This window comes from Ranitomeya imitator, chromosome 8 (genome assembly GCF_032444005.1).
Source record: "Ranitomeya imitator isolate aRanImi1 chromosome 8, aRanImi1.pri, whole genome shotgun sequence".
NCBI classification, from domain to species: Eukaryota; Metazoa; Chordata; class Amphibia; order Anura; family Dendrobatidae; genus Ranitomeya; species Ranitomeya imitator.
In genome coordinates, this window is record NC_091289.1 from 200171121 (window position 1) to 200186364 (window position 15244).

A 15244-nucleotide genomic window follows, 5' to 3' on the forward strand; every position below is an offset into this window, starting at 1 on the left:
AATCTGCTGGGATCTGCAGGTTTATAATGGATCCGTCTGCAGCCGCGGCTCTCCCAGACATTGGTGGTTTATAATGGACGACGTGGAACTTGCTGAATGTAAGAGAGGGGCCATTAAATATTCATCAGTCCTTGGATGGGGCCCAGCGGTCGCTCTCAGAGGCTTTGTCCATCTGCAGCCCCCAACATTGTGCAGTCATTCACAGTTAATAAGTTAATTGGACAGACAGTGGTCGCACCTCAGCAAGATCCAGGCTGCCCGCTGCCCGCTCCCCGACCCGAGCGAGATCCAGGCCGCCTGCACCCCAAACCAAGCGAGATTTGGGCCGCCCGCACCACAACCGAGACCCAGGCCGCCCGCACCACAACCCGAGCGTGTTCTGGGCAGCCAGTGCCCCAGCCTGAGTGAGATCCAGGCCACCCGCACCCCAAACCGAGCGACATGCAGGCCAACCGCGCCCCAACCCAAGCGAGATCCGGGCCCCCCGCACCCCAAACCAAGCGAGATTTGGGCCGCCCGCACCACAACCGAGACCCAGGCCGCCCGCACCACAACCTGAGCGTGTTCTGGGCAGCCAGTGCCCCAGCCCGAGTGAGATCCCGGCCACCCGCACCCCAAACCGAGCGACATGCAGGCCAACCGCGCCCCAACCCAAGCGAGATCCGGGCCACCCGCACCCCAAACCGAGCGAGATCCGGGCCGCCCGCACCACAACCAGGACCCAGGCCGCCTGCACCCCAAACTGAGCGAGATTTGGGCCACCCACACCCCAACCCAAGCGAGATCCAGGCCGCCCGCACCCTAAACCGAGCAACAAGCAAGCCATCCGCGCCCCAATCCAAGCGAGATCCTGTCCGCCCGCACCACAACCTGAGCGTGTTCTGGGCAGCCAGTGCCCCAGCCCGAGTGAGATCCCGGCCACCCGCACCCCAAACCGAGCGACATGCAGGCCAACCGCGCCCCAACCCAAGCGAGATCCGGGCCACCCGCACCCCAAACCGAGCGAGATCCGGGCCGCCCGCACCACAACCAGGACCCAGGCCGCCTGCACCCCAAACTGAGTGAGATTTGGGCCACCCACACCCCAACCCAAGCGAGATCCAGGCCGCCCGCACCCTAAACCGAGCAACAAGCAAGCCATCCGCGCCCCAATCCAAGCGAGATCCTGTCCGCCCGCACCACAACCCGAGCGTGTTCTGGGCAGCCAGTGCCCCAACCCGAGTGAGATCCAGGCCACCCGCACCCCAAACAGAGCGAGACCCAGGCCGCCCGCACCACAACCCGAGCGTGTTCTGGGCAGCCAGTGCCCCAACCCGAGTGAGATCCAGGCCACCCGCACCCCAAACCGAGCGACATGCAGGCCAACCGCGCCCCAACCCAAGCGAGATCCGGGCCACCCGCACCACAACCGGGACCCAGGCCGCCCGCACCCCAAACCGAGCGAGATCCAGGCCGCCCGCACCCCAAACCGAGCAACATGCGGGCCAACCGCGCCCCAACCCAAGCGAGATACGGGCCGCCCGCACCCCAAACCGAGCAACATGAGGGCCAGCCGCGCCCCAACCCAAGCTAGATCCGGGCCGCCCACACCCCAAACCGAGCAACATGCAAGCCAACCGCACCCCAACCCAAGCGAGATCCGGGCCACCCGCACCCCAAATCGAGCAACATGCAAGCCAACCGCGCCCCAACCCAAGCGAGATCCGGTCCGCCCGCACCACAAACCGAGCGAGATTCGGGCCGCCCGCACCACAACCGAGACCCAGGCCGCCCGCGCCACAACCTGAGCGTGTTCTGGGCCGCCCGCACCCCGCCAACATGACAAACTGAGAATCAATGAGACATTATACTGTGAAGAGATAGGAGGGGACGGGTGGAGAGAACTTAGCAACAACTGGGATATTTCTGGAATGTAGATTAATATTACAATGATTAATGGTGGTCTCTGGATTACAAGGGTCAGTGTCCCCCTCTGTGGCATACGGTGATCATACGAGGGGGTCTCTGTCCAGGACTGGCTACTGACAGCGGCTCTTGTGCTGGACGACCTCACGACATGTCAGGCCTGGAGGACGCAGTTTATGGTTTCTGAAAACTTCGGGGCAGTTTGTGAAGTCCAGGAGCGCCGGCGACATCCATTAGTTCGTGAAATATAAGTGACATTTTCAGAACTGCATGGACCATGTAAAGGGAGCTGGGTCGGCACTAGCCACACAAAGGTGTTCTGGAACCAGGACGTCCAGTGAAGGAAGCGCCGTCCGGTCGTATTTTACATTTAACGTGCGGTTTAATACAATTTGCCTTTTCTCTATTTTTATTATTTTACAGGAGAATTCTTACATATAGTTATGTAGAAAACCTTTAAAACCCAACCAGGCAGTGTGCGGAGCTCCTGGGAAATGGAGGCCACGGCTGACTGCAGTGTCGGACTGGGCTGGCGAGGGACCACCAGTAACCTAGGATCTAAGACCCCACTGCTGAGAATTAGATTTATACGTGTGACCTATGGGGAAGCAGGCGATCAGTAGCGCCCCAATAATCCCCCGCACGGTGCCCATCAAGACCAGGTCGGACCCTTCATCCAGCCAGGAAATGCCGGTATAAGTAACAATGTAGCAATCAGCCGCATCGCACGCCGTCAGTATAAATCACTTTTATTATTATTATTTCAGAGGTAAACACATTATATGAAAATAAACCACTTTTATAAATAATTCATGTCATAAAAATAAAGAGGTTTCTCTGTAAATGACAGAATTCAATACTGAGCGCAGCCGGAGTGAGGACGACACGGCGAAACCGCGAACAACGCATTACTGGCAGATGAAGCGCTGCAGCGACCGAACATCACTGCTCCAAAGGGAAAAGCAGCCGGCGTATTCCTGGAGCGCGGCCGTCACATGGACAGAAGATCGGGAGTTAGATCGAGGCACAAGACCAGAGAAGGGTCCGGTGTAGGGGGTCCGGCGTCAGTGTATGAGGATGGAGTCGTCGTCTCCTCGGGTCCTGGAAATACAGCAGAATAATATAGAATGATCGGTACCATCTGTAGCCCTCCCTGGATCTTATTGGGGTCCCCCTGGTGCCAGACACATCCCCACACAATAGGAGATGCATTATGCCCACCCCGGACCCTCTGCGCTCAGCTGCCGGACACGTGCAAGGTTTGCTATGAATTAACCCCGTAATATTAACCTGTCGTTTGCCGTAAATGCATATTACTTTTTCACCCGATAAAAATGCCGCCATTTTCCTGTTTGTTCCAGCACTCCAGCTCCCAAGCTCGGGCCCCTTCTTCCCTGTATATAAATCTAATTTTATTAGCCAAATGGGTATGGTCCTCAAGATGATGCTCCTAAAAGACCACACCCACTTGGATAAAAAAAGAAAGACAATTTATATACAAGAACATCATTTCCCAGGAACAAAAACAACAAAGCTGGATTCAGGAGAACGGCGGCTCTTACACCATATCCGTAATAGACTGGGTGCGCGACCGCTCCTCATTTATATCCAGCTTTCCCCCTTTTTCTATATGATTGTACGAATACTATTTCTACCATGTTATGTGTAGATTATAGATTTTGTGGAACAAATATAGGGAATAAAGTGATTTTCTTTGGTGTTTTTGTTTTATATAATATTTGCCCAATTACATACATTATATTTAGAAGGTTTATTCTTCTTTTTTGGGCTTGTGGCTTCGGTGTTTATTGTACATTAAGGCTATGTGCACACGTAGGAAATGGGGTGCAGGATTTTCTGCACTAAATCTGCATCTCCTGGCAGAATCTGCAGGTGCGTTATTGACGCGCTTTTTATGCGGTTTTAGTGTATTTTTTGTGCAATTTTAGTGCAGTTTTTACCACTGCGGATTTTTATCATGGAGGGGTGCAGAAACGCACAAAAGAAGTGACATGCACTTTGAAATCTGCAGCGTTTCTGCACAGCTTCTTTTTTTTTTTCACATTGATTTACATCAATGAAAAATCTGCTGCAGATCTGCACTAATTCTGCATCGTGTGCACATACCCTTATACTCCTGGATTATAACACGTGGCGCTGTAATCACAGGCGATTGTTAGGGCGAGATTTATCACACCAGTCACCTATCGACAGCAGCCATCAAATGGCTAAACGGCCGGGATGGAGGGCACCGCTACCCACTGCAGAGCCTCCGCGCAGGTTATGCTACAAAGCCGCGTAGGCGCAGCGCAGGTGCCGTAAAGAGGCACAGGTAATGGGAAGACCAGGCGGAAAACTCACCGAGAACAGCAGCAGATCACAGGAACCGCATCCAGCCATCTTTTTTCACAAGTCTGTGTTTCGAATACGACATCGCCACTGTGAAGAAACTTATGAAGATCTGTGGTTGGAAAACCGTTCTGCTGGTAATTCTATGAAACAAGTATAATAAAGTAAGTTATCCAGTGTGTACTGTCACTCATTTATATCACGCTCCACATCCAGTCTTAATAATTAGAATTTGGGGCCAATATTCCCAGCAGACGATTACGCCACATGATTACAAGTTCCACGCTTAGGACTTGCAGTACCGGTTGTCACCACTGCCATCACCAATAGAAGCCTATGCAACAGCGCCCCCAGCTGTAATCCAGTTTACATGCAATTCTTTTTTTTTGTATTCCAGGTTATGATAAACTCACCTTAATGGTTTCATAGGAGTCGGTGATGAGCGCAATGAACAGACTGAGAATCATGTAGATGAACAGGCTCATGAAGGAATAGAGGTAGAGTCGGCTGAACAGCCACACCAGGGTGCTCTTCTGCTGGATTTGAGCAAAAGTAGCAAACATGTCGTCACCATTGACTAGTGAGAAGAGACATTCGGCCACAGTGTTCAGATCCTCGAACTGTAATAAACAAGTCCAGGTCGTCATGGAGGAGACAAGGGTGCAGGAAGTAATTTACTGCGGGTGCAGACGGCGCCCAACATTCGGATCCTCTATTGGGGGCATTAACGAGGTTGGCCACTACTTCATTACCTATCCCTAGGATAAGTCGCCTATGTCTGATCGGTCGGGGTCCGGCACCCGCTAGTCAGCTGATCTTGGTGGCGGCGTCCCGAAATGCTCACTTGTGGAGTGCGCCGTCTTCTGATTGTGTAGTACCAGATGTGGCCACTATCAGAAGACGGCGCACTCCACAAGTGAGCGTTTCAGGCCGCCACCAAGAACCGCTGATCGGCGAGTGCCAGACCCCGACCGATCAGACATAGGCGACTTATCTTAGGGATAGGTAATCAAATAGTGGAAAACCTCGTTAATGTCCAAAACCTGTTCTACTACAGAAGTGCCTCGGTACAGGCTGCAATTCACATCTCAACCACTGGGCGGCTACAAGGACACATAGCATAAACCTCTCCCAACAGAGTATCACAAAATCATGTTTTTATCCAGAGCTGCTCATCTCAGGATAGATCAAGCCTAGAGGAAACATGAAGGACATCTGTGCCCCCTAATAACGTGCACTCAGTCCAATGTAACTGAAACGTTGGTGGGTCACAAGCTCACAAAGCCAGAGGTGGGAAATCAGCTAATCTGTAAGGGCGTGTGCACACTACAGCCAGCGCAAGCTGCTGCGTCTTTCTCTCTCTCTCTACAGCCAGTGCAAGCTGCTGCGTCTCTCTCTCTCTACAGCCAGTGCAAGCTGCTGCGTCTCTCTCTCTCTACAGCCAGTGCAAGCTGCTGCGTCTCTCTCTCTCTCTCTCTACAGCCAGTGCAAGCTGCTGCGTCTCTCTCTCTCTCTCTACAGCCAGTGCAAGCTGCTGCGTCTCTCTCTCTCTACAGCCAGTGCAAGCTGCTGCGTCTCTCTCTCTCTCTACAGCCAGTGCAAGCTGCTGCGTCTTTCTCTCTCTACAGCCAGTGCAAGCTGCTGCGTCTCTCTCTCTCTCTACAGCCAGTGCAAGCTGCTGCGTCTCTCTCTCTCTACAGCCAGTGCAAGCTGCTGCGTCTCTCTCTCTCTCTACAGCCAGTGCAAGCTGCTGCGTCTCTCTCTCTCTACAGCCAGTGCAAGCTGCTGCGTCTCTCTCTCTCTCTCTCTACAGCCAGTGCAAGCTGCTGCGTCTCTCTCTCTCTCTCTCTACAGCCAGTGCAAGCTGCTGCGTCTCTCTCTCTCTACAGCCAGTGCAAGCTGCTGCGTCTCTCTCTCTCTCTCTACAGCCAGTGCAAGCTGCTGCGTCTCTCTCTCTCTACAGCCAGTGCAAGCTGCTGCGTCTCTCTCTCTCTCTCTACAGCCAGTGCAAGCTGCTGCGTCTCTCTCTCTCTCTCTACAGCCAGTGCAAGCTGCTGCGTCTCTCTCTCTCTCTCTCTACAGCCAGTGCAAGCTGCTGCGTCTCTCTCTCTCTCTCTCTACAGCCAGTGCAAGCTGCTGCGTCTCTCTCTCTCTCTACAGCCAGTGCAAGCTGCTGCGTCTCTCTCTCTCTCTCTCTACAGCCAGTGCAAGCTGCTGCGTCTCTCTCTCTCTCTCTCTACAGCCAGTGCAAGCTGCTGCGTCTCTCTCTCTCTCTCTACAGCCAGTGCAAGCTGCTGCGTCTCTCTCTCTCTCTCTCTACAGCCAGTGCAAGCTGCTGCGTCTCTCTCTCTCTACAGCCAGTGCAAGCTGCTGCGTCTCTCTCTCTCTCTACAGCCAGTGCAAGCTGCTGCGTCTCTCTCTCTCTACAGCCAGTGCAAGCTGCTGCGTCTCTCTCTCTCTACAGCCAGTGCAAGCTGCTGCGTCTCTCTCTCTCTCTCTACAGCCAGTGCAAGCTGCTGCGTCTCTCTCTCTCTCTCTACAGCCAGTGCAAGCTGCTGCGTCTCTCTCTCTCTCTCTCTACAGCCAGTGCAAGCTGCTGCGTCTCTCTCTCTCTCTCTCTCTACAGCCAGTGCAAGCTGCTGCGTCTCTCTCTCTCTCCGCATGGCCGACCCCCCTCCTCTTGGAAAACCCACCTTATTTATAGTCACCAACATGGGGTGCGCACTACATACAGATTATACAGCCACCACTAGAAGGAGCTCACTACATACAGATTATACAGCCACCACTAGGGGGAGCTCACTACATACAGATTCATAAAGCTGCCACTAGAGGGAGCTCACTACATACTAATCCCATTGAAATCAGAGTGCAGTGAGCTCCCTCTATTGGTTGCAGAAGGAAAACCAAAACTGCATGAGACGTATTAACCCCTTAATGACCGCCAATACGTCTTTTAACTGACCTGAGATATAAGAGCATAGCCTCCCCATACAGGTGACAATCCAGCAGCTGTCGGCTGTACACTATAGCTGACAACTTGCTGTATCAGCCAAGATCAGTGTTTGCACCTCCCAAATCTGTTTAACCCCTTAGATGCTGCTGTCAATAGTAACTACATCATTATAAATGGTTAACAGAGAGTGAGGGTTTCCTCTTTATCCAAACTGGTGCCCACAGATCATGATTTTGTGGTCCTGATGTTTGCGATGGCAATTCACGACCAATAGTGGCCTTAGAGTCTGACGGCTGTAGTAACCTGCTCAGAAGTTTGCGTCATTTAGGTGGTAAAAATACACATTGTCATTTCTGTCATGTCACTTTGCATTAATTCCTGTAAAGCACCTGAAGGGTTAATAAACTATCTGACTGCAGTTTTCAATATGTCTAGGGGTGCCGTTTTTAAAATGGTATCACGTTTGGGTGTTTCACCATATATGGAACCCCTAAAGTCACTTCAAACATGGATAGGTCCTTAAAAAAATTAATTTTGTAAATTTCCTTGAAAAAAAATGAAAAATTGCTGCTACATTTTTAAACCTCCTAAAATGCTAAGGAAATAAAATAACATTTTACAAATGATGCTGATGTAAAGCAGACACGAGGGAAATGTTATTTATTAATGGTTTGCTGTTGTATGACTATCTGGATTAAAGGGATAATCATTCAAATTTAGAAAATTGCCATTTTTTTAACATTTTTCTCAAATTTTTGATATTTTTTATAAATAAACACAAAACATATTGACCTAAATTTACCATTATCATAAAGTATAATGTGTCACGAAAAAACAGTTTCAAAATCACTGGGATTTGGTGAAGCGTTGCAGAGTTATTACCACATAAAGTGACACTGGTCAGATTTCAAAAATTTGGCTCTGTCACTAAGGGGTTAAAGAGTGCCTTATATATTTTTATACTTAAAGGGAACCTGTCACCCCAAAAATCGTACCTGAGCTAAGCCCACTGGCATCAGGGGATTATCTACACATTGTGTAATGCATTCTGTAATGCTGTAGATATAGATAAGCCCCCAATGTATCCTGAAAGATGAGAAACTAAGAGTTAAGGTACCTTCACACTGAGCAACTTTAGAACGATAGCGATCCGTGACGTTGCAGCGTCCTGGATAGCGATATTGTTGTGTTTGACACGCAGCAGTGATCAGGATCCTGCTGTGAGAACGCTGGTCGGAGCTAGAAGGCCAGAACTTTATTTAGTCGCTGGATCGATCACCCGCTGACATCGCTGAATCGGCGTGTGTGACGCCGATCCAGTGATGTGTTCACTTGTAACCAGGGTAAACATCGGGTTACTAAGCGCAGGGCCGCGCTTAGTAACCCGATATTTACCCTGGGTACCATTGTAAATGTAAAAAAAAAAAAAAAGCACTACATACTTACATTCCGGTGTCTGTCACGTCCCCTGGCGTCAGCTTCCCTGCACTGTGTCAGCGCTGGCCGTAAAGCAGAGCACAGCGGTGACGCCACCGCTCTGCTTTATGGCTGGCGCTTACACAGTGCAGGAAAGCAGAGCGCCGGGGGACGCGACAGACACCGAATGTAAGTATGTAGTGCTTTTTTTTTTTTTTTTTTTTTTTTTACATTTACAATGGTAACCAGGGTAAATATCGGGTTACTAAGCGCGGCCCTGCGCTTAGTAACCCGATGTTTACCCTGGTTACCCGGGGACTTCGGCATCGTTGGTCGCTGGAGAGCCGTCTGTGTGACAGCTCTCCAGCGACCACACAACGACCTAAAACAGCGACGCTGCAGCGATCGGCATCGTTGTCTATATCGCTGCAGCGTCGCTAAATGTGACGGTACCTTTAGTCATACCGGTAACGGTATTTCCAGGAGTCCATCATGACAGCACCACAGGAGGTTGCTCTTCATATCCTTGATAGGGACAGGAACACAGAAGAGGTTAAATAGCCCCTCCCCACCTCCACCCTTCAGTGATTTTACAAAGTACCACACCAGGATGGATACAACACAATTTTATTGAACTTCCTCTCTATACATGTTCATATCACACATCAGACAGGAGTTCAAGGGAGGGTAAATAATGGGTGCTGGTATTTCCAGGAGTCCATCATGACGTTACCGGTATGACTAACTCCTAGTTTCCAGGTCGTCCCTCATGACAGCACCACAGGAGAAATACCAAATAACTCCTATTTAGGGCGGGATTACAGCTTGGAGGACTTTCCTCCCAAAGCCAGTCTGTTTTGACAGAACGTCCAGCTTGTAGTGTTTGCAAAAGGTATTTGAGCTAGACCAAGTTGCCGCCCGGCAAATTTGGCCCATGGATGCACCCGCACTCTCTGCCCATGAAGCAGATACTGCTCTCAGTGAGTGGGCTTTTAGGTGATCTGGAGGAGATTCACCGGATGAAATATACGCAGCGCAAATGGTAGATTTAATCCATCTGGCCAGAGTCGCTTTTGAGGCTTTTTTGCCTGTATTCTTCCCAGACATCTGGATAAAGAGGTTTGAATCAATTCTCCAGCTGTCTGTAAGTTTTAGATACTGCAATACTGTTCTCTTAACATCCAGGGAATGAAGAGAACGTTATTTATCATTATTGTTGTTCTGACAGAACGTAGGCAAAATTATTTCCTGGTTTCTGTGAAAGTCAGTCACAACTTTTGGAAGAAATGAAGGATCCAACTTTAGAACGATGCAATCTTCTTGTATCTTTAAGTATGGATCTGTTCTGGACAGGGCTTGAATTTCGCCTATTCGCCTTGCTGTCGTTATTGCGACGAGGAAAACAGTCTTGAATGTTACAGACTTTAGGTCTGCCTGATCAAGTGGCTCGTATGGAGCTTTCCGTAGCTCATTTAGTACCAAAGTGAGGTTCCATGAGGGTACTGAGCTTCGTATTGTTGGTCTGATACGTTGTGTAGCTTTGATGTATCTCATTATCCAGGTATGATTCGCTAGTGGATAATCATAAAAGGCAGTTAAAGCTGAGATTTGTACTTTTAGCGTACTAGGCCTCAAGCCCATATCAAAACCTGTTTGGAGGAAATTTAAGATTTGAGGAATATCTGGTTCTTGGAGAACGGATATTGGAGTATTGCTTTGTGCACAAAATTTCTTCCAAATCTTCTGGTATATAGTCGAGGTCACCGGCTTTCTGCTTTTTTTTCATGGTTGAGATGACTGACTCCGACAGTCCTTTTGATCTCAAGATCTCCTTTTCAAGATCCATGCTGAGAGTTGTAGCATCTTTAGATTTTGATGGACCAGCGGTCCCTGCATTAGAAGATCCCACCTCAGTGGTAGTAGCACTGGGTCTTCCACCGCCATCCACTTCAGCAGAGGAAACCAGCTCCTCTTGGGCCAATATGGCACTATTAGGATCACTACTGCTAGACTTTCCTGAATTTTCCTCAAAACTCTGGGAATTAGGGCTAGTGGAGGGAATGCGTATGCAAGTTCCATGTCCCAATGTTGAGCCAAGGTATCTATGCCAGTTGGATTGTCTCCTGGATTTAATGAAAAGAATTCTTTCGTTTTTGTATTGACCTTTGAGGCGAATAAATCTATTTGCGCAGTGCCCCATTGTTGAATTAGCGGAGTAAAGACTTCTCCGTTTAGAGACCACTCTGACGGCTGTACTTTCTCTCTGCTGAGAAAGTCCGCTACTTGGTTCTGTGAACCTTTTAGATGTACCGCTGTGATGGACTTCACGGTATCCTCCGCCCAGGAGAATATTGCTTCTGCTAGTGCTTGAAGTGGACGGTGCCTTGGTCCTCCCTGATGTAAGAGAAAAGCTACCGTGGTCGAGTTGTCTGAGAAGACTCGGATGTGGTGTCCCTGAATCTCGTGTTGGCACCTCTTTAGTGCTTCCCAGACCGCCCTGAGTTCCCTGTAATTGGAGGAACTGTCGCGTACCGATGGTGGCCATGACCCCTGAAGGTATCATACTTCTATGTGGGCTCCCCAGCCCCTTGAGCTTGCATCGGTGGTTATGTTTATGCATGGAGATATTTTCCATGGTTTTCCTCTTTTGAGGTTTTTTTATGTTGATCCACCATGAGAGGGACTGCTTTACCTCGCTGGGTAACCACATCCTGTTGTCTAATGAATCTTTTCTTCCGTTCCATACCGAAAGAACTTCCCTTTGAAGCGTTCTGGAGTGAAACTGGCTCCACTGTACACTGGGAATGCATGAGGTCATCAGTCCTAGAATCCTCATAGCTTTCCTGATGGAAATGTATTTCCGTTTTTTTATTGATTGAAGTTCTTTTTTTATTGACCGTTGTTTTTGGTCTGGTAGGAAGGAGTATTCCAGTTCAGAATTTAGTAGTACTCCCAGAAATATCTTCTGTGTTTCTGGTTCGAGACTCAACTTTTTTGAATTTATTATCCACACTAGATGCTTCAGGAGTGACATGGTAATTTTTAAGGATTCTTCCATCTGTTGAGATGAATCTGCTATCAACAACAGATCGTCCGGATATGGTGCGATGAGAACTTCCTTTTCTCTTAAATGGGCCATGACCTCCGTCATGAGCTTTGTAAATATCCTTGGGGCAGAGGAGAGACCGAATGGTAGACACAAACTGGAAATGAAGTATCTTCTTGTGGTCTCTTATTGCAAATCTGAGGAATTTTTGATCTGAGGGATGGATGGGAACATGATAATATGCATGTTTGAGATCTAGCGTGCACATTACCGAGTTCTTTTTTATTAACGGTGTAATTGATTTGAGAGATTCCATCTTGAAGTGTTTGTACGCCAGCCATTTGTTTAATGGTTTTAAGTTTATTATTGTACGGTATTCTCCGTTTTTTTTATTTTTATGGAGAACAGACTGGAGTAATGCCCCTGAAAATGTTGATGATGGGGTACCGGTATTATGACCTGTAATTCTAAGAGTTCCTGTATGTCTGTTAGCAGCCTTTGATGTACTGCGGACAACTCAGTCTGTGTCAAACAGAATCTCTTGGGGGGTAGATGAGTAAATGCTATCTTGTACCCCTGTGCAACTGTCTGTAGAATCCACTGATTCTGAGTAATGTTCTGCCATCCTTCTAGGAAGTATTGTAGTCTTCCTCCTACATTGTTGGCGTCATTGTTTGTTGGGTCCTGTTGACTGGTCTCGAAAGGAACCTCTTCCTCTGCCCCCTTTAGGGTAGCTCCATTTACCGGACTTCCCTTTCACTCTGTAGTCCTGTCTTGGGTGGGAGCGAGTTTTCCGAAAGAATTGTGTTTTCTTTGGCTTCTCTTCAGGGAAGCCTTTTTTCTTATCGGACGCTTTCTCGAGTAGCTCGTCAAGGACTGGACCAAAGACATGAGATCCTGAGAATGGAATCGAACACAGCTTGTTCTTGGATTGGGTATCTCCCGTCCACGATCTCAGCCATAAGGCCCTTCTTGCTGCGTTTGACAGCGCATTATTCCTGGCAGCAAAACGCACTGATTCTGCTTAAGCATCTGCCATGAAATCAGTCGCCATTTTCAGAACTGAAAGAGATTTAAGGATTTCTTCCCTTCGAGCTCTGTCTTTAATATGACTCTCCAGCTCGTCCACCCAAGGACTTATGGACCTTGCTACAGAGGTAGCCGCTATGTTCGTCTTCAATGGCGGCTGATGACTCCCAGGCTTTCTTAAGAAGATCTTCTGACCTTTTATCCATTGGGTCTTTTAACCCCGACGAGTCCTCGAAGGGAATAGCTGTTTTCCTTGTGACTTTGGCCACAGGAAGATCAATTTTTGGAACAGATTCCCAGACCTTAGTTTCTTCTGGATCAAAGGGAAGATGGTACTTGAAGTCTCTCGGGACTACTAATTTTTTTCCCACGCCTTCCCACTCTTCCATTATCATTGCTGTTATGTGGTTGTTGACCGGAAAAACTCTATTTCTGTGAGTTCTCAGGCCCCCAAACATCTCGTCTTGAACCGATAGTGGCTCAGACGAGTCTTCTATTTTCATAGTGCTCCCAAGTGCTATTAGCAGCACATCCGTATTTTCGGACGAGAACAGGTATCTCTTCCGTTCTTCTGGAAGCACAGCCGATGTATTACCCTCTTCATCTGAGCCCGGATCGGAATAACCTGAGACCTCTCCTTCCTCAGAACTTAAGTCCATATCCCATCTAGGCTTTTTAGGCCGCGGAGACTGGGGTGGCACCATTGTAGACACCATAGCTTGGACTTCGTCTCTAATCATAGATTTGATATTATCTAACAACGAAGCCTGTTCGTCCTTTAGAAGTTTAGCGATGCATTTTTCGCATAATTTCTTTTTATAGCCATCTGGGAGCTTGGAGGTGCCCAATGGACATCTAATAGTCCTTTTCTTAAAAGTTGACCTCTCGGGAATGTCCTTATCCTGTAAATGTAAAGGAGATCCCTGTAGCTACAGGACTAAAGTTCTGTAATGCATCCCATACCACGTACTACTCACGTGGTCCGTGGGTAGCTCTAAGGATTGGACGTCTGGACGACTAGCACCTTCCATCTTACTGAGTCAAGTGTGCTGTCAGTTGTCCATCATTAAGTAGTCAGCCTTACCCAGCTTCAAGACATCTGATTCGTCCTCCTTCCGAGCTCAGCTGCTGGCTTCCACGGTGATTTCAGGTCCCCAGCTGTACTGCGCATGCGTCATCTGGAACGCACGCCGACCAGCCTGGGACCTAGATTCTGGCGCATAACCCGGTCGCTGTTCTGGCCTCTGTTTTCCCCCGCAGCTTCCCGGTGCACCCGGAGATGCATCGGCTCCGCCGACCCCGGGAATCCAGCCACGCCCCCCGGAAGTCGTCACCAGAAGTCCAGGGAACGACGCCAGCACCGGCCACACGTGGAGCCCGAGGGAGCTCCGGACACCGCAGCTGCTGTCTCAGAGCCCCTTTTGTGAGGGGATGAGGCAGCCCATGGGAGCACACAGCTCTATCTAGTCGCGGAGGGACCTTCATCGGTATCCTGCGACTTGGGGAGTCTCCAGACTCTCGCGGCCAGAGCCCCCTCCAGGAGGATGGGATCGCACTCAGGAGCTCCTGCTCTACCGAGACCTGAGAGACCTGACTTCACAGGTAAATCCAATCTTCCTGGAGATCTCTCTCCTGCGTCCGTCCCCGATAGGGACAGGAAAAACACTGAAGGGTGGAGGTGGGGAGGGGCTATTTAACCTCTTCTGTGTTCCTGTCCCTATCAAGGATATGAAGAGCAACCTCCTGTGGTGCTGTCATGAGGGACGACCTGGAAATAAAGGTTATATTACACTCACCCAGGGGCGGTCCGGTCCGGGGCCTCGTTTCTTCCTCAGATGACGTCCTCTTCTTGTCTTCACGCTGCGGCTCCGGCGCATGCGTACTGATCTGTCCTGTTGAGGGCAGAGCAAAGTACTGCAGTGCGCAGGTGTCGGGAAAGGTCAGAGAGGCCCAGCGCCTCAACAGGACAGATCAGTACGCCGGAGCCTGAAGAAGAGGACGTCATCGTAAGAAGATGGGAGGCCCCGGACCGTGACGCCCCTCGGATCGGACCGCCCGCGTAGGCGAGTATAATCTAACCTTTATTTCTCATCTTTCAGGATACATCGGGGGCTTATCTACAGCATTACAGAATGCTGGAGATAAGCCCCTATTGCCGTGGGCTTAGCTCAGGTACGATTTTTGGGGGTTACAGGTTCCCTTTAAGGTTTCCTTTATAATCAGAAATTCCAACCAAACCTCGTCCATGATCCGGAGGTTATTAATTAGGGCTGATATCAATGCTATGTTGAGATATGTAAACCAATTACATCTCGTCTTATTTTCTCCTCTCCTTTTGTTTCTGGATCTGAAGATTGAAGACAACGTCTCATTATTGGTTTCTTATTTCTGTTAAGGAACCATTATAATCCCCTGTAATGTCCCCAAAGAGTCGACTCTTAGTGATGATCTGTGCGCTAAGCGGGTGGAAGAAATGCGAGGATCACTAAGTGTCAGGATATAGATCTGCAAGGTTTAGCATTCCTCCTAGACATTAATTACTG

At 49.2% G+C, this 15244-nt stretch overlaps 2 protein-coding genes across 3 annotated transcripts in view; one reads left to right on the forward strand and one right to left on the reverse strand.

The window, feature by feature from the left end:
* Positions 1-441: 441 nt before the first annotated feature.
* Positions 442-1787, forward strand: LOC138648154 (serine/arginine repetitive matrix protein 1-like). The gene is made up of 2 exons (XM_069737657.1): positions 442-906; positions 1095-1787. The coding sequence occupies exons 1-2, from the start codon at positions 442-444 to the stop codon at positions 1785-1787; spliced, it is 1158 nt and encodes a 385-aa protein (XP_069593758.1).
* Positions 1788-2638: 851 nt separating this feature from the next.
* MCOLN2 (mucolipin TRP cation channel 2) overlaps positions 2639-15244 on the reverse strand; it is a 58618-nt gene continuing 46012 nt past the window's right edge. For both annotated transcript variants that reach the window (XM_069735828.1, XM_069735826.1), the window contains exons 12-14: positions 4668-4874; positions 4267-4397; positions 2639-3006 (exon numbers count right to left, since the gene is read on the reverse strand). In XM_069735828.1, coding sequence (XP_069591929.1) covers positions 2970-3006; positions 4267-4397; positions 4668-4874 — 375 coding nt within the window. In that variant the 3' untranslated portion in view covers positions 2639-2969. The remainder of the gene's footprint in view (positions 3007-4266; positions 4398-4667; positions 4875-15244) is intronic.